At 39.0% G+C, this 27,659-nt stretch overlaps 2 protein-coding genes across 2 annotated transcripts; one reads left to right on the top strand and one right to left on the bottom strand.

The window, feature by feature from the left end:
• Window positions 1-13,219: 13,219 nt before the first annotated feature.
• rac1a (Rac family small GTPase 1a) lies at window positions 13,220-21,946 on the top strand. Its single transcript, XM_022197649.2, has 6 exons — window positions 13,220-13,577; window positions 15,536-15,607; window positions 15,767-15,884; window positions 18,057-18,119; window positions 18,621-18,780; window positions 20,407-21,946. Exons 1-6 carry the CDS (start codon window positions 13,543-13,545, stop codon window positions 20,535-20,537), a joined length of 579 nt encoding a protein of 192 aa, XP_022053341.1. The 5' UTR covers window positions 13,220-13,542; the 3' UTR covers window positions 20,538-21,946.
• A 565-nt stretch (window positions 21,947-22,511) lies between these two features.
• crym (crystallin, mu) lies at window positions 22,512-27,453 on the bottom strand. Its single transcript, XM_022197650.2, has 8 exons — window positions 27,182-27,453; window positions 26,362-26,512; window positions 26,224-26,286; window positions 26,020-26,121; window positions 24,187-24,370; window positions 23,053-23,174; window positions 22,886-22,970; window positions 22,512-22,791 (listed from the first exon to the last, which is right to left on the bottom strand). The coding sequence occupies exons 1-8, from the start codon at window positions 27,349-27,351 to the stop codon at window positions 22,718-22,720; spliced, it is 951 nt and encodes a 316-aa protein (XP_022053342.2). The 5' UTR covers window positions 27,352-27,453; the 3' UTR covers window positions 22,512-22,717.
• Window positions 27,454-27,659: the final 206 nt, after the last annotated feature.

The following is a 27,659-nucleotide window of genomic DNA, read 5'->3' as shown; positions in this document are numbered from 1 at the left end:
GAGAATCACAAAATACCTTGAGAAGAAAAGACTCAAGTAAAACGCTCAGCTATACTTGCGTAAAAATTCTTAGTTACGTTCCACCGCTGTGTATCTGCTGCTCTCTGCGGGGATCAAAAGATAAAGCTTATCCCATAGTTTTCACCATCATTCCTATTTATTTGGATAACATTTTAAGCACAGACTTAACTGCTGATTTGTGAGCTGATAGTTACGACTGAGTGAGGTCGAGTGGGAGTGGTCAGATGATAACGACAGTCATAAATAAAACTCAGGATTAACTTGTTAACTAAACAACTTAATAGGAGGCTAAAAAAATAAAGTTGAATGTTAATTATTATACTATCCATTCTAAATAAATGCCACAGAGCACATGCATATCTGAAACTTGCATGTGTTTAAACCTAAACGGTTTATTTGCAGCTTGTCTGGATCTTCATGTAAATCATATTAACAGTGTTGAAACAAGGACCCCAGACCTCAAAGATTTGAGAAAAATGTGTCTTATAAATGGATATAAAGAACACAAGTACAACACCAAGTTATTCAAATGTGTGTTATTAAAGGTAAATAGCACACAAAATGTGAACATTATTCCATCTGATGTACTGGAATAATAAACTATTGATCCAACATAAGCTGCACGTTTCAACTCACTTAGCTTCAGAACAGCCTCAGATGGACTTTGTAGTGAGACTATTAGCTTCCAGTGTCAAGAATGAACATTCATTGTTGATGTTAGCGTGCAAATGTATTATTTTTATTTCATTTAACGAGATCAATCCAACTGTTTGCACACATAGTGGTCCTTTATATTACTAAACCATATGATAAAGACTTACTGAAAGCTGCAACGACTGAAGCACACATTAATACTAGTGCTGTGAAACGATTAAAAATTTTCATCAGATTAATCAGGGTGCTGCTGCGGATTAATTTCAATTAATCATGATTAAATATCATTCATTTTTAATGTATTTTATTCGTGTTTCATTTTGCACAAGCAAACAGGCTCAAGAAAGAAGGGAATATATATCCGCATAACGTGTTTATTAAAAGCCTTTAAAGGTTCATGATAGCAATTTTTTTTTTTTTTTTTGCATTTACGTTTCCCACTGAGATGGTCAACGTGCTGTTTTAGCGTTTTCCATTTGTAATTGCTTGGTCCTGCCCTACCGGATCAACTGCCTATTTGCGCATGTGTGGCAGCATGTGTGACAGTAAGTCTACTTGGACAAACTACCTAAAATGCGTTGCCAGAGACATCTCAGGGATTTTGAGTCATTCTGCGCTGTAGATGGGTTAATTGCATTAAAATTTTTAATCAGATTAATCGTAATGATGGATTAATCCGCTTTAATGTGTTAATTTTGACAGCACTAATTAATACTACTGTTTATCATACATGAATTTACAACACTCATACTTTAAAACACATTCATGAAACAAACAGAATACCTCAGCTGGCATGTAGTTGACGAAGAGGTAAGAGATTGGATGAGATCAAGAGCAGTATCACTTCTTCTGATCTCACACACATGTTTCTGGGATGTCCAGAGCTTTTAATGCTGCACTTATTTCAAGTTAACCACCAAATAGCAGTGAAAAATAGATCCATATGAAATTTACAGGCTCCTCACGAAGCAGTAAGATCTCTCAGCCGATGTTCTGTTACTCTTTAAAGACAGGTAATTAGGTTCAGTCAGGGGTGAAATCTCCGAGTCAATAACGTGAAGGTGAACTGATAAGAAACATGTCACGGGTGTGTTTGGTTTGATTACAGATCAGAATTACTTGTTTTAACTCTTAAAGCTACTTGTTTAACGCATGCACATTACAATTAATTTATATTGCAGCTGTGATGGCTTCATTTTGTATCGCTTTGTTAAATGTTATTGATTATTTGCTTCATTTATGATCCACACTCCAGTAAGCCTTCCCAAGGTTAATGGTTAATATGGATGCTAACGTCTGAAAATCTGTATTAACCCTCCTGTCGTCTTCATTTATGGTCACCAAAAATTATTGTTTCCTTGTCTGAAAAAATACAAAAATTCAGCAAAAAAATTCCCCAAATTTTGGAAATTTGCAAAACCTTCAGAAAATTTCAATAATTCCTTAAAAGTTTCCCTTAAAAAATTATTTTAAAAAATCCCCCAAATTTGGCAAGAAAATTCTTGTGAATATTTTCAAAAAATGAGAAAAATCTTCCAAAAAAAAGTCTGAAAATATTTAAAGTGATTACATATATATCAGTAAAACTTCTAATGTTTTCTTTTAGAACATTCACAAAAAAAATCAGTGAATTTTGCTGGATTTTGGTTGATTTTTTTGTGAATGTTCTTAAAGAAACATATTTTTGGATATTTCTTTCCACCAAAAAAGGTGAAAAATTTCCCAAAAATGTTGAAAATGTGGACGTCAGAAATTTCACTGTGTATATATTTTTTCCACATCTTCAAACTTTAAAACGAGTCAATTTTGACCCGCAGGACAACAGGAGGGTTAAAGGTGCTTTTCTCATCCTGACGTCACACATCCGCCTCATAATTGATGATGCAAGCATGATGACACCTTTGAAGGCCAAATGAATCCAGCTTGGTTGCTTCCTCTCTTCCTCCCTGCCTATGTAAGCTCATGATTCACTTTCCACCAGCAGAGCAGGAGGAACACGAAGGCCGGACCCAGAGAGCAGGAAGGGAGTTGTGCTGAGGACTCATTGTGCAGCTCTGCTGGGCACAATGGAAGAAAGTTAGAGAGGCGGAAATGATGTGATGGGCCTGTCCTGCTCCACCCTGTGTCACTGTGAGGGTGTAATCAGGTCGAAACGCCAACTTTAGCACATCATTTGTAGTATTTTTGAAAATAATCCATGAATCTGGAAGTTTTGCTGTTCTATCGTTCAGCTTCCACCTTCTATGTACCCTGCAGGCTCCAAATTCCCAGTAACTACAATGCATAAAACAGATTATACACGTTTAATTTGAGAAACACTGATAATCTAAGGTAATAGAAAAATTAAAGCCAAATATTAATTGATATTGTACTTTTGTGGTGCAAATTTACAAATTACTTAACTTGATTTAGAAGGTTTTGGGGTCACTGGAAGTCTGGGGACGCAGGCAGCGGTGGAAAGTAACTATATTCATGCAAGTACTGTATTTAAGTACTATTATGAGTTACTTTACCTGACTAATTCTATCTTCTGCTACTTAATACTTATCCTCCACTACAATTCAGAGTAAAATATTGTACTTTTAACTCTATTACCTGTATGCAATAACTTAAGTTACATTATAGATTTAGCTTGATAATACAAAATATAATGAATGAATAAATTATGGTGTGACATTAAAGATTAATATTTACATTTTTAAACTACCGCACAAAAAAACTAAAGTGATGAATATAGTATTGCATTAGTAACTTAATGGTATACTGAAATATTCCATTCTGCAAAATGAGTTTTTTAAAATGTATGCTGTTTTGCAATTTTTAGTTAAGTAAAATTTAAATACATGACTTTTACTTGTAACAGAGTCTTTCTATACTGTGGCATTGGTACTATTACTTATAATAACATAGGATGTGTTGTTATTTTGTGTGAATGTCTTTAATTTCCTGCAAACACTGAAATTATAATCATGTAGATAGAACATGAAGGTGTCCAACTGTACTAAAATTGTTTCTTTTATTTGACCTATAGTCTTCTTTAGACAGTTGAACATGAATTGTATTATATACTCTAAATTTTATCTTCTTCTTTCCTTAATTAACCACGCCTGACGTACGTCAGCGGGGTTACTGCATTCGCTTCGGTATGTGGCTGGCTGGGTAAGTATGTATGTATGTGGGTGGGTATGTCCGGTCAGATATCTCTGCAAGTGCTGAAGTCAGGATAATCAAACTTGGCACTGAAGATCAGTCTAAGGTCCCCTGCTCACATGTGGAGTTACAGGTCAGCAGATCAAGTAGGAAAGGATATACATAGGATGATCAAAACTGATACAGAGTATCATGCATGGGCTTGGTTCTGCCCTCTACTGAGGGCTTGTCTAGTTGTTTGTTGTTTTCATGCGTGGAAAACATCCTCCCTTCTGTAACTGCATAATGATTCAATTACTGCGCTGATTTCTTTCTGTGTTTTGCCAAGACGAGTTTATTCAATTGAACAGTTATGATTTCTATTGGTAACTTTGGACATAGAAAAGCAAATGAGACAGTAATCAAGTCCTGTGTGTTCTCTCATGTGCTTGTCTGCAGTAAAGAACATATATAAAGATCTGTGGCAGCACTGTGTACCATACAACCAGTCTGATTGTTGCTGTACTTTTTCAGAGTCTGACGATGTTGTATTTCATTCATACAAAGCTTTTAAGCTTTAAAAACTGTTATGCAACAGGTTTGGAAATTGTTATGTCTGGTCTCCTCCCACCCTTAGTTTCCCTTCTGTTGTACAATCCACAGTCCTGTTTGAAAGTCCACCTGCAGTCACACTGACATAACCGATGCATGAAACCATTGTTTCAGAGACCAGGAATGACCTCACTGTTGCTGGAAAAAGCAAAGCACAAACATTTACACATATCTACACAATCTGGGCAAAATTGCTTGTGATATAACGAAACAACAAATCCACATACTGCAGTATTTAAAAGAGTATTTTTTCATTCAAGTAGATTAAAAGCAGATTACTCAGTATATCATTCAACACATATTCTTGGAACAAAGTTTACTGTCTATAAATGTAGATGTTTTACACATTTACAACAGTACATTTAAACAACAGGTTCAATTCATTCAAACATCAGAGAGTTGGTTTCTGTTTAATTACCCTGAAATCTTGGTTTGTTCTGTCTCAAAAACAGAGCTTCAGTCTTTTAATCTGATTACGTGTTTCCTGTACTGCTTCATGTCTTGCTTATATTGTATGTTTAACTTCAGAGTCAGTGCAGCACATACTGTCCGACAAAATACTTTCTCTTTCCTAAAATAGAAAATTATTGGTCTCACATGTTTTTCTCATGAGCTTCAGGCATAAACAAATACTGACTCCACAGCATTGGTAGTTACAATTAATTTGCAGCATGTTCCCATAAATTCCTCCTCACGGCCCCTCAGAGGCCCGCCTTTAGTCGCACTCCAGAGCTGGTTTCACAATTATGAAACAGAGAAACTTAGGAAGAAGTTAATTGTGGGCATGACGTCTTCATCGTCGTCTTTCACTGGTGTTTCTGGCGTACACAAAAAGCGAGTTTTTGTGTCAGAGAAGTGAAGGCCGTAAGTTTTGGGAATCATAAATGCAGATGTCCGGAGCAGGAAGAGGCTCCGTTTCCAGTTTTAGTGGAAGCAGAAGGGTGGAGTCCACAAAGAGCGCTTTCCATCACACAGTTCCTTCAAAGCAAAGCAACACAAGGCTTAATTCATCCGCTGTTCACAATGTGCACAGCGTTTATTGTTACTCAGAATACATGGAAATGTAACATATGTCTTCTAAATGAAGGAAGTCTTACCAGAAAACATTTTGTGAGTCAAACTGAGGCGATCTCAACTCAAATTTCAAGTGACTTTAAATCAGGAGAGATCAGAAAAAGTAAGAGTTATGATTTGCTTGGGCTCAGCCTTCTCATGATTAATTTTGACCCGTGAACTTGGCGCCAGTGTGTCATCATACATGCCCTCAAAAAGATGTAGTTATGTAGACTTTTTCTTCATTTGCAAGCCAACAGGGGGAAAATATTGCATGGGTGCACTTCATATTTCACTGGAAGTGGGTTCCTATGAGGCAGCTTATGTCAGCCACATTAAAACATCATTGTGCAGGGAGTGGACGAACAGTCCTCGAGTCTCACTGAGCGGTCATGGACAGCTATGTTCATTTAATACAGTCTGATTAGAGCCGAGCACCCACAAAACACACTCTGTATTCATGCGTGTGAGAGCCGTAGAGCCATGCTATGTCCTATTTCTTTGTTAAGAAAATATAAGAGGATAATCACTGGAGATGTGATTTTACTCAGCCATCTGGACAACAATGTTCCGCAAAGAAATCCTGTCTCACAGTTTGAATAAAGAAATGCAACAAGAACAATTTACTGTCCACCTCCAAGCCACTAAACATGGATGAAATCATTCTAGGCTGATGATTTTGTAGTTTTCGTGCTATGACTTGACCAGAATAAAATATAGCCATAAGACATGCAGTCTGTCAGTTTGTGAAGACTCACTTTATCTACGCTGGAAAACAAGACAAAGAGTCTCCAACCAGGCTCGTGTCTGTCTGTCTTTGTCATGAAATCATTCTTTTTTGCCCACAGAAATGTATGTAATGCAAATAAACAGGGCTAATATATAAACTTTTGGCCATATGAACACCTACAATTTGAAAAGTCAAGTCAGAAGCTTGTGTTTGTTCAGACTGGGGAGAAGCACCACCAAAAAGAAGTTAATCCTCTGATTTCTATGATGACTCTGGTCGAGACAAAAAAACAAGAAGATTATTTAAGATTATTGTTTCGTACTGTCACCTTACAGCGAGAAGGTTCTGGGTTTGAATCTGCTGGTCAGTTGGAGCCTTTGTATGGAGGGTCTGGTCAGTGAAATATGATCCACCTGTACTTTGTTTCGATTGATTTGTTGATGGACTTTGGGGAAATGGAAAAATGAGCCCGTTTTATCATTATTTTGTCTTCTAAATCCACTATATTTGAAAATGGACATGGAACTGGAAAATATACAATGTTCTTCCTGTCCACGTGTGTTTTTTTCCCCCCATGTTGCTCCCACAGTCCAAAGACATGCATGCTAGGTTAATTGGTGATTCTAAATTGGCCGTAATTGTGATTGTGAGCGTGCATGGCAGTTTGTCTCTTTGTGTTAGCTGTGCATCCTGGTGACCTGTCCAGGTTATATACTGCCTCTTGCAATGACAGCTGACCTCCCATAACCATGTACCAAGCTTAATTGGGTATAGCTAATGGATGGATGGATGGATGGATGGATGGATGGATGGTGGTTGAAAAGTCAAGGGATCATCCACAACATTAAATGAAAATCTAACCAGTAGTTCTCAAGACTATTTACTCTCACAAAGATGAAACTTATGTTGATGCTAAATGAAAAGTAAATCCTCAAATTAGGGCTCATTGCCAGGGAATCGTGAACGTTCGTACAAAACTCAGGGCAAATCTTTCTTATGGATGTTGATATATTTCTTTAGTTAAGTGACCATTCTGACATTCTGATGGTTCCAAATGAAACCTCAGGGATTCAGTAGAGCCAGGAGAAAACCCCCTATGAGAAATGAGAATGTTGCCAAAATTTCTCCACAGTCCATTCAGCAGCTTTCATGCTGTTTTGTCACATCACATCATACACTGACTACACATAACTGTGGCATTATTGGTCTAAAAACTGATCTAGCTTTTTTCCCCCCACATACATACATTGTCCTATGTCATGCTAAGATTTTTGCAGTTTGGTTCCAGTGGTGTGAGTTTTTCAAGTGGCGTTGTCTCCTCCACATACACCAGAATACACTAATGAAATACATACTTCCTGAATATATGGAGTCTGATTTCATATTTAACAACCAAATGCTAATGTTGTCACCACACTTACAATTAATGTGGTAAAAGTGAGAACTACAAAACAAGTCTTGATGTAAAGTCACAATATGTTGTCCTTAAAGATATCATGATACAGTGATTCTGTGATTCTCAGTTCATTACAAGACTTTCATCTACGCACATGTTGACAAATGTATAACTGAAGAAGCAAAAACAACCCCCAAAAAAGCAAAAATCCTCTTTAAATGAGGACTCCACAAGCTGTCATGACACAGGGACTCTGTTAACTGTAATTGGGAATCCAGTTAGAGTTTCTACATGTTTAAATAAAAACTACATTTGGCACCAGTGTATCAATAACATACTGCAAGAAAAAGCAATACAATAATCTGCTGCACTGATATTTTGTCTCACCACTTGTCACAATTATATACTGCAGCAAGTGCAAGCAACAAGTTTTCGTCTTTGGTGGTTCTTGACAACATTTCTGGGACATATAGGAGATGACAAACCTTGAGGGAGCTTAGTTGCACTAAAAATATAACTGATAGTAATTCATCAAAAATAACCAAACACAGAAGTACGCAGATGTTTGCTCTGGCAGTAAAATACACACTCAAAATCCCCCACAAGTCCACACACAGTCTTTTCAAAGGTTATTCTCCAGGCAGCAGAGGATTTCTGTTTACTGCTTCTCTACTGTGGAAGTCTGATGTTTTTTTTTCTATCACCAAGCCCTGAACTTTTGCTGCACTCTACTAGGAAATGACCCTGTACGTCTCTCGGCTGCATGAAAGCAGCAGAAGCGCTGTAAGCAAGCAGCCTGCTTCATGACCCATACTGTTATAATGAGGGACGGCATCGGAGTTTCAGTCATTTGGATGAGATATGATATTTCATTTTTGCTGATTGTTGACGTTGGCTCAGCTTTTCATCATGTTTGTTTGGCTCGAAGTGAAGTTCTGGTTCCTTGAAAGACAGATTTTCAAAGTTGAAACAGTAAAACATTCAAGTAGATTTCTCTGGAATTGTATTACTCATGATTTATCACCTCTTGTATTTCATAATTCATGCTCAAATCTGGGATTCAGAGACTCTATCATTTGAATTTGAGCCTGTTAGGTTTCTGAAAAATTCCTTAGTCCTACGCACATTCCTGCTAATGCAAACACACAAGTACTGTGACACACTTCCTGCCTCACAAAGGTCCAGAGAGTGAAGTGGGCGATGATGGGAAGAGAAACACACACAGAAAGAGAGGGAGGACAAAGGAAACCTGTGCGACATCACTCCAACTGGGAGCAAAACGCTGCAATTTTGCTGCTCTTTAACCGCAGCGGCCGGAAATTTCCCATCACATCACAGCAACATGTGACTCACCGGGACACTGATTTAATCTGATCACGAAAAAAATGGCTCATTGTTGATTATTAGAATATCATCACAGACAAAACAGCTTTGTGAATGCGATGGGAGAGTCCCCCTCTCATCTCATGACTAAAGCTCTGCACGTGCGGCACATCAACATCACAGTCGGTGCAGAACGAGGACTTCTTCAAAAGGGCCGTTTATTTTTAGGGGAGCTTCATGTCTGCTGCCACTGGCTAATAAACAAGCTGCACAGCACCGCCTGAAACCAACCTGAAGTGAAACTGTGACTCCCTCTGTCAAAGCCCAACATCCAATCCAATGAGATGTTCGAGGAGGCCTTCAGGAAGCACCTGGAGGCAGCTCACAGCTTTCAGAGAGTGAAAAGGAGTTTATTTCTATTGCTGAGCCATTTTAACGGGGATTCAGGCTTGTTGTGCAGAGATAATGTGGGAATAGAGGGTGTTTTTGTGCTTGTGGTGAGTTTAACCTTCACGGGTGGCGAAATGTTGCACATTGAAGCTGTTGTGATGCAAAATGTTACGAAACTTTGTCATCACATCAAAGATGCACATTTGCACAATCAGACTCCCTTTAGCAGATAAATTCTTAGAAAATCCATCACTTGTCACAACTCGAGCTCCTGAATCATTTATAGCGTTATCTGTTACTGCCACGTATAGGCTTACATTGATCATGTGGGAAGAGGAGATAACTGCAGCACAAAATGCCAAAAGCCTCAGCTGGCCTCAGCCATCTGCTTTTTATGCTGAAATGAGGAAATCCTGGGGAAATACTCATTTCAATTAGCTTTCACTCCATTAACAATGTTGAGTTCTCCACATTCTGTGATTGAAGACAGAGCATGTACCCTGTTGTGTTACCATCTAACTGATGGCTGCCTGCAGCTTGTCAATCCGACTCCTATGCAAATGAGAGAACCGTGACAGGGGTCATTAAATCTTGGTGCTTAATAGGGAGCTAATGGTCGAATGTAATGATCCAATAAAATGTTTCTCTGCAGTTTGAAGGACAATGCATGTGGACTGATGGTGACAGGAGAGATGACTGTTTACACAACAGAAACCCGCTAACTATATTCACTTTAACAGCAGCTCTGGCTTGTAAAAACCTCTGTCTTCACATGTCTGATGTAATATTTCTGCTCACAGCCTTCTTTTTGTGTTTTACAGATCTATTTAAACGTTAAAGCTCTCTCCAAGCTGACCATAAAGAAAGCCGAGACTGTAATCTATAATTTAATCAAATGACTTATCTGTATTCCTGACGTATCCCTGCCAACTGACTTTCAATGGATCCACAGATAAGAGCGCTAATTCACATGTTTTACGCGATTTAACTCAGTGCCCAAGTCCAACATGCTGGTTTTTCGAAGCCAAAACACACAAGCTACATGAGATGAATGAAAGATTGGAAGCGCAGCATGAAACAATCACTTTCTCACAAGGAGCTAGATGAGAAAATCAATACCACTGTCATGTTCTTACACCAAATATGAAGCTACATGCAGCAGCTGCTTGGCCTAAAGAGCGGAAGGGGAGAGGAGGAGAGGTTGCACTTTGATTTGAGTTTCTGAGCACAAATAACAGCTCAATCACTGGAATGGAGGTCCAAAGAGGCCAAATCATCTGTAGCTAAACAGCCGTCACGTGGACTGGAAATATAATAATGGCAAAAAAACACCAAAAACATGATGTACTGAGATGGAAAATGAGTGCAGCAGTCATATGTTGGACAAATGCAGTCAATGCTGCTTGTTTGGATGCAAACCATGTAACCAAACTTTGCAACGCTTAAAGACATAAAATAAGATATGGTTTTTCTTTTTGTTTAATGTATGCATAAATACTGCATTATTCACTGTATATTCTCATTCAGACATACAGAAATCCTGCAGTTTGTCTCCCTCGCTGTGTTTTACAGCCTCCCCGTCGTGCTGCTGACAGGCCTGCTTATCCTTCATTAATCTCTCTCTCCTGCTTTTACACCCCCCCCCCCCCCCCCCCCCCCCACTTAATGGTGACGTTTATCCTATTAATGTGTTGTTGTTGCTGGAAAAATCCCCCAATAACATAATCCAGAGTCAAGGTTACTAATGTGTGTGTGGGTGTGGGTGTGGGTGTGTGTGTGTGTGTGTGTGCGTGCAGAGGCATGGTTGCCATGGAGTCGATGATTAATTGATGGAGGAGTAAAAGCAGCGTGAAGAAGATGAGCAGGAAGTGGAGAGATTGAGTGACGTTTTTAAATTTTATATTTCCCCTCAAGTTGGCAGGAAAAATTGAGCATTATTGACCGTCCTGTTAGTCAACTGTAAAAGTGGACAATAGTGCGCTCCAGTGTTCACAAGCTACACTGCAGTTTGACTGTATTTTACTTGAGTAAAATTATCCAAACCACAATGAATTACAAATGAAAGTCCTGCATGCAAAACTTTTTTTGTGTAAAAGAATTATATTCTAAATAATGTCTAAAGTAAAATTACTCTTTAGGATGGGCAGGTCCTTTACAAGCATTAAACTATTATATATTTTCTCAATTTATACACATGCATTAAAACCAGAACACAAATTAATGTTGCAAATGGGAGATGTGAAATTAATTTATACGGTTCGATTCTTTAATCAGAATAATTTCTCATATTTTATAAGGTGATCTCATAATTTTTGTGTGAATGTCATTTCTGCCAAGAGATTCGGACACATGGCCGCTGAACAAATGTAGTAAAGAAAAAAAAATGAAACACAGTGTATGAAAGTATCAAAAATCTAAACATGGAAGTAACATCTCTCGGGATTGCGCAATTGCAATTGTGGGAAATTACTATATTATTGGAGTTTAGTGTTTTAAACATCATTCTTTTCTATATCCAGGATAAAAAGACAAAATCTTTAAAGTTCAGAGCTAAAATAAAGTCTGTTTTAAAGGACAATGTCACATTAATTTGAACAAAAACCCATTTAGCTGCAAGTAATAGTAATAATCTATATTGGGATCATTTTTCCAAAACGTAACGGATTACACACTGCTCATTTAAAGTGGTAATGCATTATTTTATTCACTGTGTGTAAAAACTAATTGCTTCACTTCCTATTACATTTATTTTGCTTTACTCTGTATCATTGTCACTGAGACACAAACTAACATGATTGCATAGTTAATGTTGAACCTTGCATATGTCCACATACCAGCATAAATTTCTATCCTGACAAAGAAGACAAACACAAAATCTTTCAGTTGTGGTTTTGAATTAAACACTACCACAAAGTCAAAAGCAAAGTTTGTGAAAACCTGCTGAAACAGGCATTTTATAGGAAAATGCTGTGGCGAGAACAAGGCTCAGCTGCATGTGTAACAGAATCAAGGTGGCACGGTCAGTAGGTATTACTGTCATGATATTACTGAATTTGAGAGCAGTAGCACGTTACATTTCTGCATTAAACACAAATGTAATGCGATTAAGTAATAGAATACTTTCTAATGCATTACCTTTAGTAATAACAGGGGCAGTAAGTGAATCCCTTATTTTGTTGATCAAAACTTCACATATAGTAAATAAATTGGTTCTTTTACTTCTTTTTCTTCATTTAGAAGAAGCTACTGCACTTTATCTTATTTACTTGTCAATTGAAGTTACTTTCAATATGAAGAGAATAACTTGGCTCCACCTCGACAAGCTGCAAAATAAAAATTCTTACATCTATAGATCAGCAATATTTGTCCAAGTAAATCTAAATTTTAGATGTGAGGAAATTATGAAAATATTATCTGGATCACTACCTTTATAAACTAAATGCTTACTTCAAAGTTTATTTTTCTCTCTGCCAAGATGGTCTTTATTTAATATATAAAAATATGAAGTAAATTATTAAATGGAATACATATTTTGTTAAAAATCATTTAAATAAATACAATGATTATCATTTATTAAGAAAAAGCCAACCAATAAAAGTAAGAGAATTAAAATATGACACCAAGTTAGCATGCCTTATTGCTGGCAAGTAATTGTTTTAAAAAGGCGGAAAATGGGGGGGGGGGGGGGGGGGGGAATAAAATTTTAAAAAATGAATGGACAAAAACCTAAAAGTAAAATAAAAAACAAATAATGCTACTTTTCACTAGAACTACATACCTTTATGAAGTTATAATGTTAGTTCTTGTATTGACTTTCTGATCCTGTACTTCAGTGACTGACCGGGACTGACCTCCGGGTGTCTCCCCGCCCCCGGTGGTGACCAGCAGGTGGCAGCCGCTGACCGTCGTCCTCAGAACGGACCTCTCTCTCCACTTCGTCCCTAACTGTGGGCGTTTTTCTCTCAATCTTGACTCCAGAGTTTTTTTTCCCCTTTTTTTCTTTCTGGGTGTTGCCTGCCTGCTTTACAACTTTGGAGTTTCACCAGGGTGTTGTCGACAAGCCGGATAGTTCCTGTAGCAACAATAAAAAACTTTTCGGACCTTCTAACTGTGTTTTAGTTGCTCTTCATAGGCCACCAAGGAGAGCGCTTTATTTTAGCCGCTGTTAGCCTGCTAAGCTAACCGACATCGAGCTGCTGTACCGTCGGCCGGTTGCTAACGAGAGAGCCGTCCGATGCAGGCCATTAAGTGTGTGGTGGTGGGGGACGGGTAAGTTAAAGTACATTTTTATTCTCGCTTTGACCTCTAAAATGTCACCGTTTGGCCTGTATGGTACCGATGAAAAGCTAACGTGGTTGTTTGTGTTGACCCAGTTACCAACAGTTGGCTAGCGGCTAACGAGCCTCAGATAACATGCCAACATGAACGACAGCTGTTGTTGTGCCGTCTGCTCTGCAGTCCAGCTGGGTCAGACAGATTTATCTACATGCTCCGGTTAGGTGTGACTGGACGAGTCACAGCATGGCATTTATTAGACATGACAGGCTGCCGTATTGACTGCCTGCTATTTATTACCTCTTTCTGTATGAACTTGTATGACTGCTGGCTGTTGAGGTTGTTTCTAAAATCTTGCTGTGCTCATTGTACATGGTTTTCATCAACTACACAGCCACAGGAGGCCTTGGAGCAACTTACTCTTATGTTGCTTAAGGCCTCAGAATTTCAACAAACTAATCTAAATCTGTGAATATCAAAAGTAGCTCATCAAGCAGTCTTTCCAACTTGTCTGTTATCAGAAATCCAGTTCATGTTATCCTGATAAAACACAGAACAACATCTGCAATCTTTAGATCTGTTCTTACTTTGAATAAAAACACAATAACTTGATTGTATAAACTGCTTCCACTCCTCTTTGGGTATGAAAATGTGCTAAAGCTGTTTTAAGTAGTTTTTCTTACAAGGTTTCGTACAAAATGTGAATAATATAAGTATGCTTTGTTAAAAGTAAAAAAAATAATAAAGAAGGGAAGATGCTACAGATGAAACATTTTTACTAGTAAATATCACCATTAAATATCCTTGGTTGATTACTTCCAATATGGCAATTATTTGCTGCAAATTTAAGTTTAAATACACAACTGAAGTATTATATATGTCTAAAATCACCTAAATTAGTGGAATTTATTTTCTGGTTTAAGTCAGCTTTGATATTTTTCTTTCATTTTGTTGACTTACTATAGTCAAAGATTGTGCAGAGAGGATACTGGATATACTTTTTAACAATTCGAAAGTACTATGCACGCCCGGGAAAACAATTAATTTTCACTTTGAGATTTGAGCTAAAACTTTCTTGAAATCAAACTATGAACAAACCCCTCAGTTAACATCTTCAGAATACTGACTGGAATAAAACTACTGAAGTGGACATTTCCAGACTCGGAGTGTGAGGAAAGACTCATTTTGAGAAATCTGAGTTTAAAAAATGTGTTTAATATAATTGTAAACTACCAATGCAAACAAATTATAATAAAATGCACACCTAAATATGTAATATGGATGTTTTTTTTTCCTCAAATGTGAAGGAAGACTGAGAAGAAGAAAAATGTTCTGGATGAAAACTATCAAATAACATCAGTGTCTCATGAGAAATTGAGACCAAACAAAACTTGGATGATCATAGTTCAACATCTTAACCTTTTTTTTAAAGTGGTTTTGAAAAGTTTAAACTTATGACAGTTCCCTGTATTTATCATACTCTATGGCATGTATAAAACAAACAAATGTTGATACTAATGGTTTATCATAACTGATCCGATTAAGCTAAGATTGAGATCCACCTTCGTTCTTGCTGTGTGCCTAATACGTCTTTCCCAAGAGAAAAGGCTATTTGAGACAGCACTGGGAACATTTGAAGGAGCACTTACGGGAGCCAATCTAGTTATATTTGGGGGAAAAAAACAGCATCACAACTTACTAAAGCACCACAAGGAAGTCGATTGTGGTCCTTACTAGAGAAAGAGTAAGGTGACAGAGCTTTTTGGATTAAAATTGTCTTACTTGATGTGCTAACCTGCCAGGCGAGGTGGGCCATCATGTAAAGTACTAAAGTTATTACTGTAAATTCACCGAAGAATGTATTTTAACTGTTCAGACAATGAGTAGACATGTAGATCAAGCTGCAGCCTTCGCCTCTCCTCATTGCATCATTCTCTTCTCTCTCCTCACAGGGCTGTAGGTAAAACATGCCTGCTCATCAGCTACACTACCAACGCCTTCCCTGGAGAGTACATCCCCACAGTGTAAGCGATATGCGTAATATACACAGATAAACACACCTCATGACCAGCTGTGATGTATGGCACGTTTTAGGTGATGATGGTAGCCTGTTGATGTGATTTGTTGCGTTGTATTTTACATTGGTTTGGTCTGGAAGCTAATATTCACTTCTCTACCTACAGCTTCGACAACTACTCTGCCAATGTGATGGTCGATGGTAAACCGGTGAACCTGGGTCTGTGGGATACAGCAGGACAGGAGGACTACGACAGGCTCAGGCCACTGTCCTACCCACAAACAGTATGTATACAGATAAATATATGTATGATGGACTCATGTATGCACCCACCAGCAGGGACAACTGCCGATCTCTGTTTGCACAGATTAGTGTCAGCCAGACAATGTTAGCATGAACACTGTTTTCACTTTGCCAGCATTGATTTGGAGTTATTCACTGGGCTCTAATGCTTAAGACAGAGTCTGTGCTCTCAGCAGAGTAGAGCCTTGTATCCATAGTACCTATACACTGTCTGGAGGACGGCTAGAGGAAGTGAAAAGCAGCTCTTGTTTTCCCTCTTTGTCTTCGCAACAAACTGGCCTCTGTGCCCAAGACTTGCAGGGAGCTGAACATGGGAGTTACTTTGTGTTGACCAACAGGACCAGTCCAGATTTGACTAGATTTATTGATTTCCCCCCAGAAAACAATAGAAAAAAGGGAAAATTCAAAATAAAAAGATTTTTTTTTGTGTTATTTACCTTCATTTTATGCGAGTTTGGTTCATTTGAGGAAAGCATGAGAGTACTGAGTGCATTTTACTGTCATTTCCAGCTGCACTGGTTTCTCAAAAGCTTCTTAAGTCCCGCTAAGGACAGAGAGGTGAAAAGAAGATAATAATGCACAAGTTGATTGTGCATAATTATGTTAAAGGCCACACATCTTTTATTTGACATTTATTTAACAGTAAACAACAGATAAAATGAACAACATTAAAACTTGCTGACATATAACACTTGCACACAGACAAGGTAGACTGTAATGGTTTCACCAGAACTTTAAACTCATTCAGTTTAACAAAGGTTTGAAGTTGCGATTGTAGTTTATTCCAAGCATTAGGTGCAGAAAACCTAAATGTTTTCTTGCCCATTTCAGATCGTAATTTTGGGGACGACAGATTGCAGAGTGCCCATAGATTGGGGATTGTGACTCCTATGTTTCCTTGTTAAAACACAACACAAATAGGAAGGAACAATACCCAGAATGGTTCTGTAAATAAACACATACCAATGACTGAGACGTCGGGCACTTCAAGATGTCCAGTTAACTTTAAAACAGAGCACACTATGTTGAGTTAGGGGACCATATTTGATAATGGCTCTCACTGCTCAATGGTACACGCTATCCAACACGCTAAGACAATTAGCCGAAGCCTTCATGCATAGCACATCTCCATAGACAATAACAGGCGAGACGGTTATTTCCACCAATTTCTGTTTCACACAGAAAGAAAAATGGTCAGGCTGAAATATCTACTTTTGTTTTTTTCAAATGATCCCAACCTGAATTGTGTAACAGTGGTGGGGGATGTTAGAAGCTCTGCTGCTGATGGTAGAGAAGCTAGTCCTGACCAGAGTATTAACGGTTGTCCTGCTGAGAACATACAGCTGGACCCCAACGAGCACAGGAGGACAGGCTTTGATCTGTCTTTGCTGTCAGAGAGGTCATAATACTCCTGGCTTTACAGGACAGTATTGGTAAGTTTATGTGCAGAAATAAGCAGAGAAAAGTGCTGTCGTCATCAGCCACCCCTTATAATTTAGAGGCTTTTAGTCAATACTATATTCTGTGTGCGTCATAGTGTTTTAACTCTGAACCCCAAAACTTGTCGGCAGGTTTGAAAAGCATACTATCTTTAACAGAAATCACTGTAATTTACACCATTCATCAGAGCCAGACACTGTGAAACCAGACTGAAACATGTGACTTTCCACGTTCTAATGGTACTATTTATCTGTGACCAACTGCTTTGTTGGGAAATGTAAGCATAAAATTGCAATGTTTCTAAAAATCATTTTATGTTACATGTCTCATTTAAAAATATGGCAAAAAAAATAAACCTTTTAGACCAGATTATGTAAAAAAAAAAAAAAAAAAAATTCTCAGCTGTGACCGACAGTTTCATGACAAAAATTCACAAACAAAAGGCTTTTGCAACATACATAATCAAAGAAATCCACCTTTTGTGTGTTCTTTTTGTATGATTTACAACATCATAAATACTATACAGAAGACACTTTTGAGTTCTGTCAACTTCTAGCTGTAGTGTGTTGTTTCAAAAATTACACTCACGGTACTTAAAAATATGACGGGAGCCTAAAACTCACCGGAAACGACTTTGTTTTGAAAGGGTTAAATTGTTATTGTGTTGTTATTGTAATGTACCAATATTGCTAATTGTCATTTTCCCTCCACAGGACGTTTTCCTGATTTGCTTTTCCCTAGTCAGTCCAGCTTCATTTGAAAACGTCCGTGCCAAGGTGAGAACGACGTGCTCTAGAAATGTTCTTAAATGCCACATTAATTGATGCTCAGGTCAGCTTTGGTGAAATGAATCTGATTTCCAACTATTACACTGAGCCAGATCTGGATTACTGCCAGTATAACCAAAGTAGCTAAACACAGAACTTTGATTTCAAGCCGCTGATTTGTAGTTACGATCATTATGTTGTGGTTCCCAAAGACCAAAAATAGACTTACAAAGGTAAAATGAAGAATTTCATGTATAACATTGCACATAGTTTTGTTCCTGTCTGATAAAATCATGCAGCCATTAAAACTTGCAACATTTGGAACATTGTGCTGCTTTGTGCAGAAACTTTATGACTCATGAGTTATTCAAAGGTCACATGACGTCAGAATGGGATAAGAACCAGGAAGCTGTAGCAGGAAACATTTTTGCGCAACCCACACACATTCACCACTGCTTGTTATACTTTTTTATACCGCATCCAACAACCTGTGTCCTCCTCCTCCTGCAGTGGTACCCTGAGGTGAGACACCACTGCCCCAATACCCCTATAATCCTGGTGGGCACCAAGCTGGACCTGAGAGACGACAAGGACACGATTGAAAAGCTGAAGGAGAAGAAACTCTCTCCTATCATTTACCCTCAGGGCTTGGCCATGGCTAAAGAAATAAGTGAGTTGGAGCCCCACACATGCACTAATACGCTTGGTAAACTGTTATTTTTGACGGAGCTGTGCAGGTTTTCTAGAAACAGGGCAGATGTTACAGTTTCTCCAATACATTTTTGGAATTACATCACGTAGAGTTGCACAAACTCTTGGTGGTACTTATATATTGGATGGTGTCTATAGACCCTGATCTTTAGATCATTTAAAAAGGGTTCATTTTCAGAATCTCAAATATTATCAGTTTACCAACATGAAGCCAAACTGAAATAGTTTTGTAAATTTACATAGTGATATTTGCACTTAACTTACTGCAAAATTTGCTTCACAGATTTGAAGGCAAAAGCCAGAAACTAATCTTTGAAGAGCTTGAGGGTGGCACCAGTTTTATGTCCTAATATTGTATTAAATTGCTTGTAAAATTTATTTTCTGGGTTTGAGTGATGGTTGCCTGATCCTGAAAGATTATGGACATGATGTCACGTTGATTTTATACATCAGCATTGTGTTCTCTTCATTAAATTCAGTTAATTTGTGGCATATTAGACGGCCATATTTGTTAATAACCTTTGGCATTAGTCGTGTAACACTAGCTGTTCTTGATCCGTAAATCACACAGATCTCCACCCATTGCAGTTTTATTGCTGCTGTTACTTTGTAAAGTAACTAGAAGAGCATTTAAAGAACACAGTCTTATCGGTGCCTGCCGTCTTTCACAAATTCACCCAGATCGGCAACAATATTTTCTTACTTTGCCAAGGAACGTGGTGGAATTATGTGACGATCGGCGTACGTTTGTCTGTCTGTCTGTTAGCAACATTACTAAAAACAGACTAACGGATTTGGGTCAGAAATGACACAAGGACCAACTGATTAGATTTTGGCAGTGATGCGGCTTATAGCCTGGATCCATGGATCTGTTAAGGATTTCCGTATCACTGCGAGATAGCGGCACTGCGTCACTGTAACTATGACAACAAGTGAACGATCACACGATCACTGCTGACGATCACATGATTGCGATCCTGATACAAATTGACTGCTGCGGACTTATCGGTACTCATCTGTTGGAAATGATAGAAGGAATAATTAAATTAGATTAAATTGAGGAGGTGTTTCTGAGTCCCATGAATTCCCACCGCCTCCTACGTATTTAGGTCACGTGATTCGGTATCCGTACATAACATACACATGCATATCACACACCTGTGCTCAGCGCAACCTAATTTTTTATGAAAGATTTCATCTGGCAGAAATTATACAACGACTGAGCAGCCTTGTTGGAGTACTGTGCTCTTTGAATGCTTTTCTTGCTGCCTGTGCTCCACTTTTCCACCAGGTTTCATGAAATGCAGCTTAGTAGGTTTTGTGTAAACCTTTGCCTTGGCAAGGAATAATTGCCTTAATCTCGAAGCAGAGTTACAATTGTGTGTTCACATGATGTCAGAAGCCAAAATACAATCCATACCAAGAGATTTGAGATTTGTTGCATGTTTATTAGGCACCTTGTGTAGTGTTGTGTGGATTTTTTTTTCCTTACATAAATAGACTTGCTGTGATATCCTGCAGACAAAACCAAACTGGTTGGCTAACTTGGTTCCGTTTAGTGATTCTGTTTTCCCTTTTGTACCAGGTGCAGTGAAATATCTGGAGTGCTCAGCTTTGACGCAGCGTGGCCTTAAGACAGTGTTTGATGAAGCCATCCGGGCGGTCCTGTGTCCCCCACCCGTTAAGAAGAGGAAGAGGAAGTGCACATTATTGTAATGGAGATCCACAGGGAGTAGAATAGAACCGTTGCAGTCAGAACTCGCCTGCTTGGAGGGAAGAAGATGGGTGGGTTCTCCCAAATATCTATTCACCCCGTGTCCTTGCTTACATAGAAGCTTCGGTAGATCAGATTTGCCATCTGAAAGGACTTTACAGGTTTAAGCAGCGCTGAGGGTTTCTGTCAGATGTGTTGTCTGAATGCTTACATCTGTCTAGTCCTTTCAGATCAACAGGAATGGAGTGATTTTGCTCGGGCCTTGGGGAATGTGAGGGTGGGGGGTTTTAGTTTAGGATCTGGGGTTGATTCAGGAGTAAGAGGGAGGATCTTCCAAAAACACTTTCATGTCATATTTCTCAGACATTGTGAAGAAACGCTACTTGAACTTGAATTTATTGTGAAATTACCGTAGATGTAACTCTATAAAAGAAGGAGGTCCTGCACTGCACTCTTTCCCCTACACACTAAGAGATTCCTGCTGCCTTGATAAAATTTTAGTTTAAAAAATGTTTTTTTGTTTTTTTTTAGGACAAAATTTTTTTCCTTTTTGTCATTGTCAGTTTCTTGTTGACTGTTGTTGACGGACCGTTTTGTTTACATGCGTCATCCGACTAGACTGAGGTGCTGCCAAAACTCAGTCAACGGTCATTACTTTGTAGTCCCTCTATGAACACTAAAATGTTGTTTCTCTTCCTTTTTAATTCCGTTTGAACCTCTACGAGTTATAATGCAGTCATGAATGAACAGTTTAAACCTTAAATGACAGAACAAATGTTGTAGCAGCTGCTGAGAAGGAATAATTGCTGGAGTGCAGTGAGCAGCATGTAAACCAGTCTCTGCTCCATATTTAATCTTGTCTCGTTCCTGAACGTCTTCTAAATGTATCTACGTGCACAGTATTTTAGAACTGACTGTCAGGCATGTGAAGGTGCAGTGCAGCCAGTGTTGTTGTGCTCCCTCATTCGTTAGTTTTCCGTAACGGTTAAACCCATCATTTCCATTTTTCAGTAAATTCTTGCTCAGAAAGTGCTTTTTGGTCAGTATGTGACTCTCGTTGTCATGTAGCTCTCATGAAGGTGCGCAACCATTTCATTTTGACCCCTTTTATTACTGTTTTTATGAAGTCTGTGAGCCACTGTAGGAATACCTGAAGGTTTCGACTCATTTCAATGCATTGATTGTACAATATGAACAGTAACTACTAAACAGCATTTTATTTTGAAATGAGCAGTGATCAAACTCCATGGTTGCTCCGGGGGAACCGCAAAATCTGGACTCAACATTTTATCAGTGTTTCTGTGACACGGAGGAATCAAACACTTGGATTTACTTTCTTACTAAATGTGGTTTAATTTTCACATAGTAATTTGCAGATTTTTTTTAAAGCAAATAAATTCATTCAAAATGCTCTGCTGCACTTCTGTCCTCTGTTCATTCAAAAGTTTGGGGAAATAATGCATGTAAGATGGCAAGTAATGATTATTTTCTCTATTTTTGATGTCAGAAAACTGAAAAATGCCCGTCACAGTTTACTGCTGTGCTTGTGTACATATGTCTAACAGCTAAAAACTGATTTACAATTCAAAAAAACAGAAAATGAAATTATCATATTTTAGATGCTGGTACCAGCAAGTTGGTATCCGTGCATAACGTACACATGCATAGCACATACCTGTGCTCAGCGCAAGATCATTTTGTTTGTGGGTACATCTATACTAAATGGCCACATTCAGTAGTGTCGTGATTTCTGCCACAAATTTTTTTCAGGATTTCAGCCGTCAGAAATGATATGACTGAGCAGCCTTGGCGGAGTACTGCGCTCTCTGAGTGATTTTCTTGTTTAAATATTACAACACTGGTATATCACGACCGTCACTCATTCAAACATGTTGGAATTTGCTCACAGTAAATTTGGTGTAACCAAGTGGCCACTGGTGTGGTTGTAAATACTATCGGCAATTCACTGACCTAAGTGTTTGGAATGTCCTGTTTATTTACTACATGAGCAATCAACTCACTATTTTAGAATTACATGCACATTTCTGTTGCAGGATTGGTATACATATGGTGTTATTGGCAGGTCAATCAGCTTTTTTTGGACTGAAAGATATAATTTCTGGTCCATGTATATATTGCCTTAATCTTGATCAGCACAGATCAAACAGGTCAGGATTCCTCTTCACACATGGCTGGCTGTAGCTTTCCATTGGTCAAATACCAACTTGGCAGAAACTGCATCTTCAACTCCCATGCCTGTTGTAAAAAAACAAAACAAGTCAGCATGAAAAACTCTTACCGTAAAGAAGTGGAATAATAAATGATGTGGGCTCAGCCTTCACCAGCTCACCAAGAGATTTAAACACAGTTGTCTTCTCTCTGAGGGCAGGTTTGGTCCCGTTAATAACATCTCCAAGCTCTGCAAACACTTCAGCCTAGAAACAAACAGAAGCACATCGGTTTTGTCTACATACCGAGGAGTTGGCAAGTAAAAAAAAATCACAGTGACAGACTGACCCCTGAGAGGATGACATCTCCAGACTCGGCCATGGCTCCCTCCCTGCTGTCAGCGTAAACCACAGCCGCCTTCATCAGCACGTCGTCCATCTCCCTCCAGTCTGGTCTGCAGGCTCCCACTGCTGCTCCACACAGAAACACAGGCAACACATAACAGAAAAATTATGATATCTAATAATGAATGTTGTTTTATTTCATAATAATAAAAATAACTAACTATAAAAGCATGCAGAGAGCGCAGACCTCTGCCAAGGCTATTCTTTCCAGCATATGGCATTGTCAGAAATGCCTTTGTTTATTAGTTATTGATGATCAGAAATCACGGCGACATGGAATTTTTCCATTTAATATAGATGTACCCACAAACAAAATGACCTTGCACTAAGCACAGGAGTGTGTTATACATGTGTATGAAATATACGGATACCGAATCGTGTGACCTAAATATGTAGTGGGCCGCGGGAATTGATGGGACTCGGAAACATCCCCACAATTTAATCAATCGCTCCTTGTATCATTTCTAACTGATAAGTCTCGACAAGCGGTGGATTTATAGTGGCATCGCAACCATGTGATCGTCAGCAGTAGGCTGTGTTCGCTTGTAGTCATAGTTGCAGTGACGCCGTGCCTCTATTCGATACAGAAATCTTTAACAAATCCGTGGATCCAGACTACAAGCCGCATCACTACCAAAATCTAATCAGTTGGTCCTTGTGCCATTTCTGACCTTTCCTGAGCATTTCATCTAAATCCGTTATTCCGTTTTTGACTAATGTTGCGCACAGACAGACAGACATACAGACAAACCAACGTTGATCGTCACATAACTAACATGTTCCTTGGCGGAGTAATAATGATAATAATACAAATAATAATAATAAGTGTTACTATAAAATGAAGAAATATGGCTATGAATTAAATCTTGAAATAGATAAATGAAGCAATAAATGTATAAACTGTAAATATTGGAAGTATTTGCATTACTTTCTTACTTAGTAACAGCTTTGACTTACTACACTTGATCCCTCATTCTAATTTCATCCTGAATAAAAAAACAGGACTTAAAAATCTTTTGACTTGTTCCACACATTTCCTCTTTACGTTTGCTTCTATGTGTAAAATATTTCTTCTCACCCGCCACATGGGCTCCTGGTTTGACCCACTGACCGAACAGCACCGGCTTGGTACTCCTGGTTACCGTTACTATGACGTCAGCCCCCCTCACCGCCTCCTCCGCTGAGCCACATGCCCTCGCAGCACCTCCAACTGAGCGCACAAACTTCTCTGCTCGCTCTCTACTGCGACCCCACACTCGAACCTGAGGTCAGAGTCCAGGGAAAGTTTACGAACAACCAAACGGCAGGGTTCTCGCCAGCGCATTTCAGCGTAACGGCCCGTTACGCTGTCATGGCCCGTTACACTGTCTAACGGGCCGTTACGCTCAGTTTAAAAGATTACGCTGTGATTAGGGCCACTACGCCAGCGCATTTCAAAGATTATGCTGTTGTTATGAGAGTGTGTGGCTCTGTCATGAGAGTGGGAGAGAGAGCAGCGTGTGTGTGTGGGAGGGAGGGGGAGAGGGAGTGAGACAGACGGGCAGTTGGTGCAGTCGGAGGAGGAGAGGTGTGTAGTTGCTGGGTTGGCCTTACTGTGCGGTTCAGCCACTGTTTATAGACAATAAAGGCTGCAGTGTTCTTCGATACGGCTGGGCTCCTGTGTCTTTGCCTCTACGGCTGCTGAGGAAGTGAAGGGGGTTAACCCCGGGCTTCCTGACCATGCTCAGGGGCCGAACAGGAAGGGTTAACACTGTGATTAGGGCCGCTGCGCTGTTATTTTGACAGATAACGCCATGTGCATTTGTTTTTATCAACTGGGTGCCTATCTAGGTTAATTTATGTCTCCCCACCTCAGCCATACTTTCCTGTTGATTGACCCGTTCCCGTCTATTGCGCATGCGCGTTCCCGTCTACTGCGTGCGTGCAGGAGGACCTGCTGTTACGCTGAAAAAAAATCCTGGCGAGAACCCTGAACGGTATCAAAGAACACAACAGTGACCAGTGAAAACGTGAGGACAGAAGTGTGAGCGTGATGTTACAACGAGTGGAGGGTTAGAATCTGTCTCATTCATGGCTTTTAGTGCAGAATTAACAAACCACATGTCATGTACAGGAGTGTAACAATCAGCACAGCGTCCAAATGTAGTTGATAAAAGTAGGCTTTGTACTTTTCTCTTCCATTTTTTAAATTAACCTGTTCTTTCTTTCCCCACTGTTTTTAATTTATGTGCTCATTTTACATGTTCTACATTCAGGTTTCAACATGTCTGCACTTTAATTAATTTCCCAAATTATCTTAAAATCTTATATTTTATCATTTTTTTGTCAATTTAAGTTTGAATGTTTATTTTTGCTGCTGTTTTTCTACATTTTTAAACATTTCAATCACTTTAAATGACTTTTTTTTTAAAAATAAAATATGCTATCCAAATAAACCTTGCTTGCCTGTAAAGTACCCATTCATCCTTATTTAAACGTAATTGACAAATATGAGATAGATATAAGTCAGTGAGGCTTGTGTGTGTACAGCTTGTCATTGGATGATATTAATTTAGGGACAAGTGCTGTGGACAGATGAAGCAATATTCAAACTCTTACACAACAAAGGTTTGCAAAGAGAAAAATGGAGCAGCATTTGATGAAAATGCTGTTAAATATGGGAGTGGAAAGGTTTTGCTTGGTACAGACAGAATGAAAAATGTATTCGGCTAAACATCAGCAAAATGTAGATGAAAATCTCATGCAGTCAGTGGAGAAAGTGGCAGATTTTTAATGTCTAGTAGCTTCAGTTCCTTCTTTCACTTTACCAAATATGCATGAGTAAGTCATTAAACACATGAGATCATCCAAAACAGATACAATTCTATTTATATTTGCTATTCACACCTAAATGAACCATTTGTCTCCATACCTCTTTGAATGGAAATATTTCGGTGAAGACATTGAAATGACTCAGGGCCTGTTTGCCGGTTCCCAGGATGGCCAGAACATCTGCTCCAGGACGCATCAGCAGCTGCACAACACACCAGCACACACCCAAGGCTTAAACCTCATAACAGTGCAAGTCTAGAGAACAAGTAGTGTGAACAGATGTTTAAAGAAAATGAGAAAGTGCCTTGGCAGAGATGGCCGAGACTGCAGCGGTCCTCATAGCTGTGATGACTTCTCCATCTATGACCTGCAGGTTGGAAACATGAGTATATGAAACCGACCTTTACTGTTTTTTAACGTTACATTAAACACTTTAACTCACAGCCTTAACATTCCCGTACTCTGGATCCAATAGCACCACTGTGGCTTGAACACCTGGTAAAGAGGAATGAGTCTCTCTGTTGTAGAAACACACAAGCTTTGTGGACAGAACTCCGTCATTCTCCATGTATGTCGGCATCAGTCCAAGGAACCTACAGCGTGAAGCAGAAGTTAATGTCCAGTGATTCAAAATGCTGTAGCTGACAAGTAGAATATTTCCTGTTTTGATCGTCCAAAAATAAATACCTTGGAAAGACTTTATTAGGAAAAAAACAAACCCAAAAGTAGAAATTCAATGCAATAAAAGTAAACACATCTGTGGTCACTGACACAAAATTGAACTCTGTGTTTTCACATAAAAATCAACCAAAAATCCAGGCAAATTCTCCAGCAAAGAACAGCTGGAAAAATATATTCTCTTAATATGACAACATCTGTCCAGAAGCTTCGTATCCTTCAGACTGAGGAGGATTAAGCCTGTATTGCATTGCTAAAATAAAACATTTGTATCTCAGTAAGAAGTAACTTTGCATGTTTGCAAACAATACTGCACTGACTTTCTATGTGGAGTCTTCTTTATATAAGAGTATATGTAAACGGTTAGTTTTTAACTTTAAATAAGACTAAAACCTGCTGTTCAATTTAGAAGCAATGCAATTGTCTGAAAGCGATGCAATTTTGCGTCATGTGACATTGACGGAATCTGGCAAATATGTGCAAAGACTTCTGTTAAGAGCTGTGCAGTAGTGAACAGCAACTCTCTGTAACTGTTTGATGAGGTTAATGTGAGGCAGAGTATTACCACAGTCTAGGAGACCTACCCACTGTGTTTCTGAAGGGGCACCGTGGAGCGCACAGGCTGGATCACCTCAGCACTGTCCCGTTTGGAGAATTTGCCCAAAGCCTCCTCCAGACGAGGGATTAGCTCTCTGTACTGCAGCAGGCGCTCCACTTCATGCTCCCAGATGATAGCAGGAGGAGGCCCGGACATGACTTCTACTGCTGGGGCTCAGATTAGTAGCTACGAGTTTGGTACAAAGTCCGAGTCTCAGTCTTCTGCAGTCAGCGGGTCTAAGCTGCGTTCAAGAGTGAATATTTGTCAACAGTGTGAGGGGAGGAGTTTACTTGACAGGAAAGAGTCAGCATTAGACTGAGTTGGCAGGGGAAGAGCAGAATAAAATAGAAACACTCCTCACCCAGGATTTAATATATTGTAGTTTCCTTGTAAATATAAATGATTATTGAAAACAATCTGTGTTGGTATTTTTGACTGATACTGAAGATGGTGAGTGTTTGTTG

The sequence above is a fragment of the Acanthochromis polyacanthus genome, chromosome 19 (assembly GCF_021347895.1).
Source record: "Acanthochromis polyacanthus isolate Apoly-LR-REF ecotype Palm Island chromosome 19, KAUST_Apoly_ChrSc, whole genome shotgun sequence".
Taxonomy (NCBI): Eukaryota; Metazoa; Chordata; class Actinopteri; family Pomacentridae; genus Acanthochromis; species Acanthochromis polyacanthus.
This window is presented reverse-complemented; position numbering and strand designations above follow the sequence as displayed.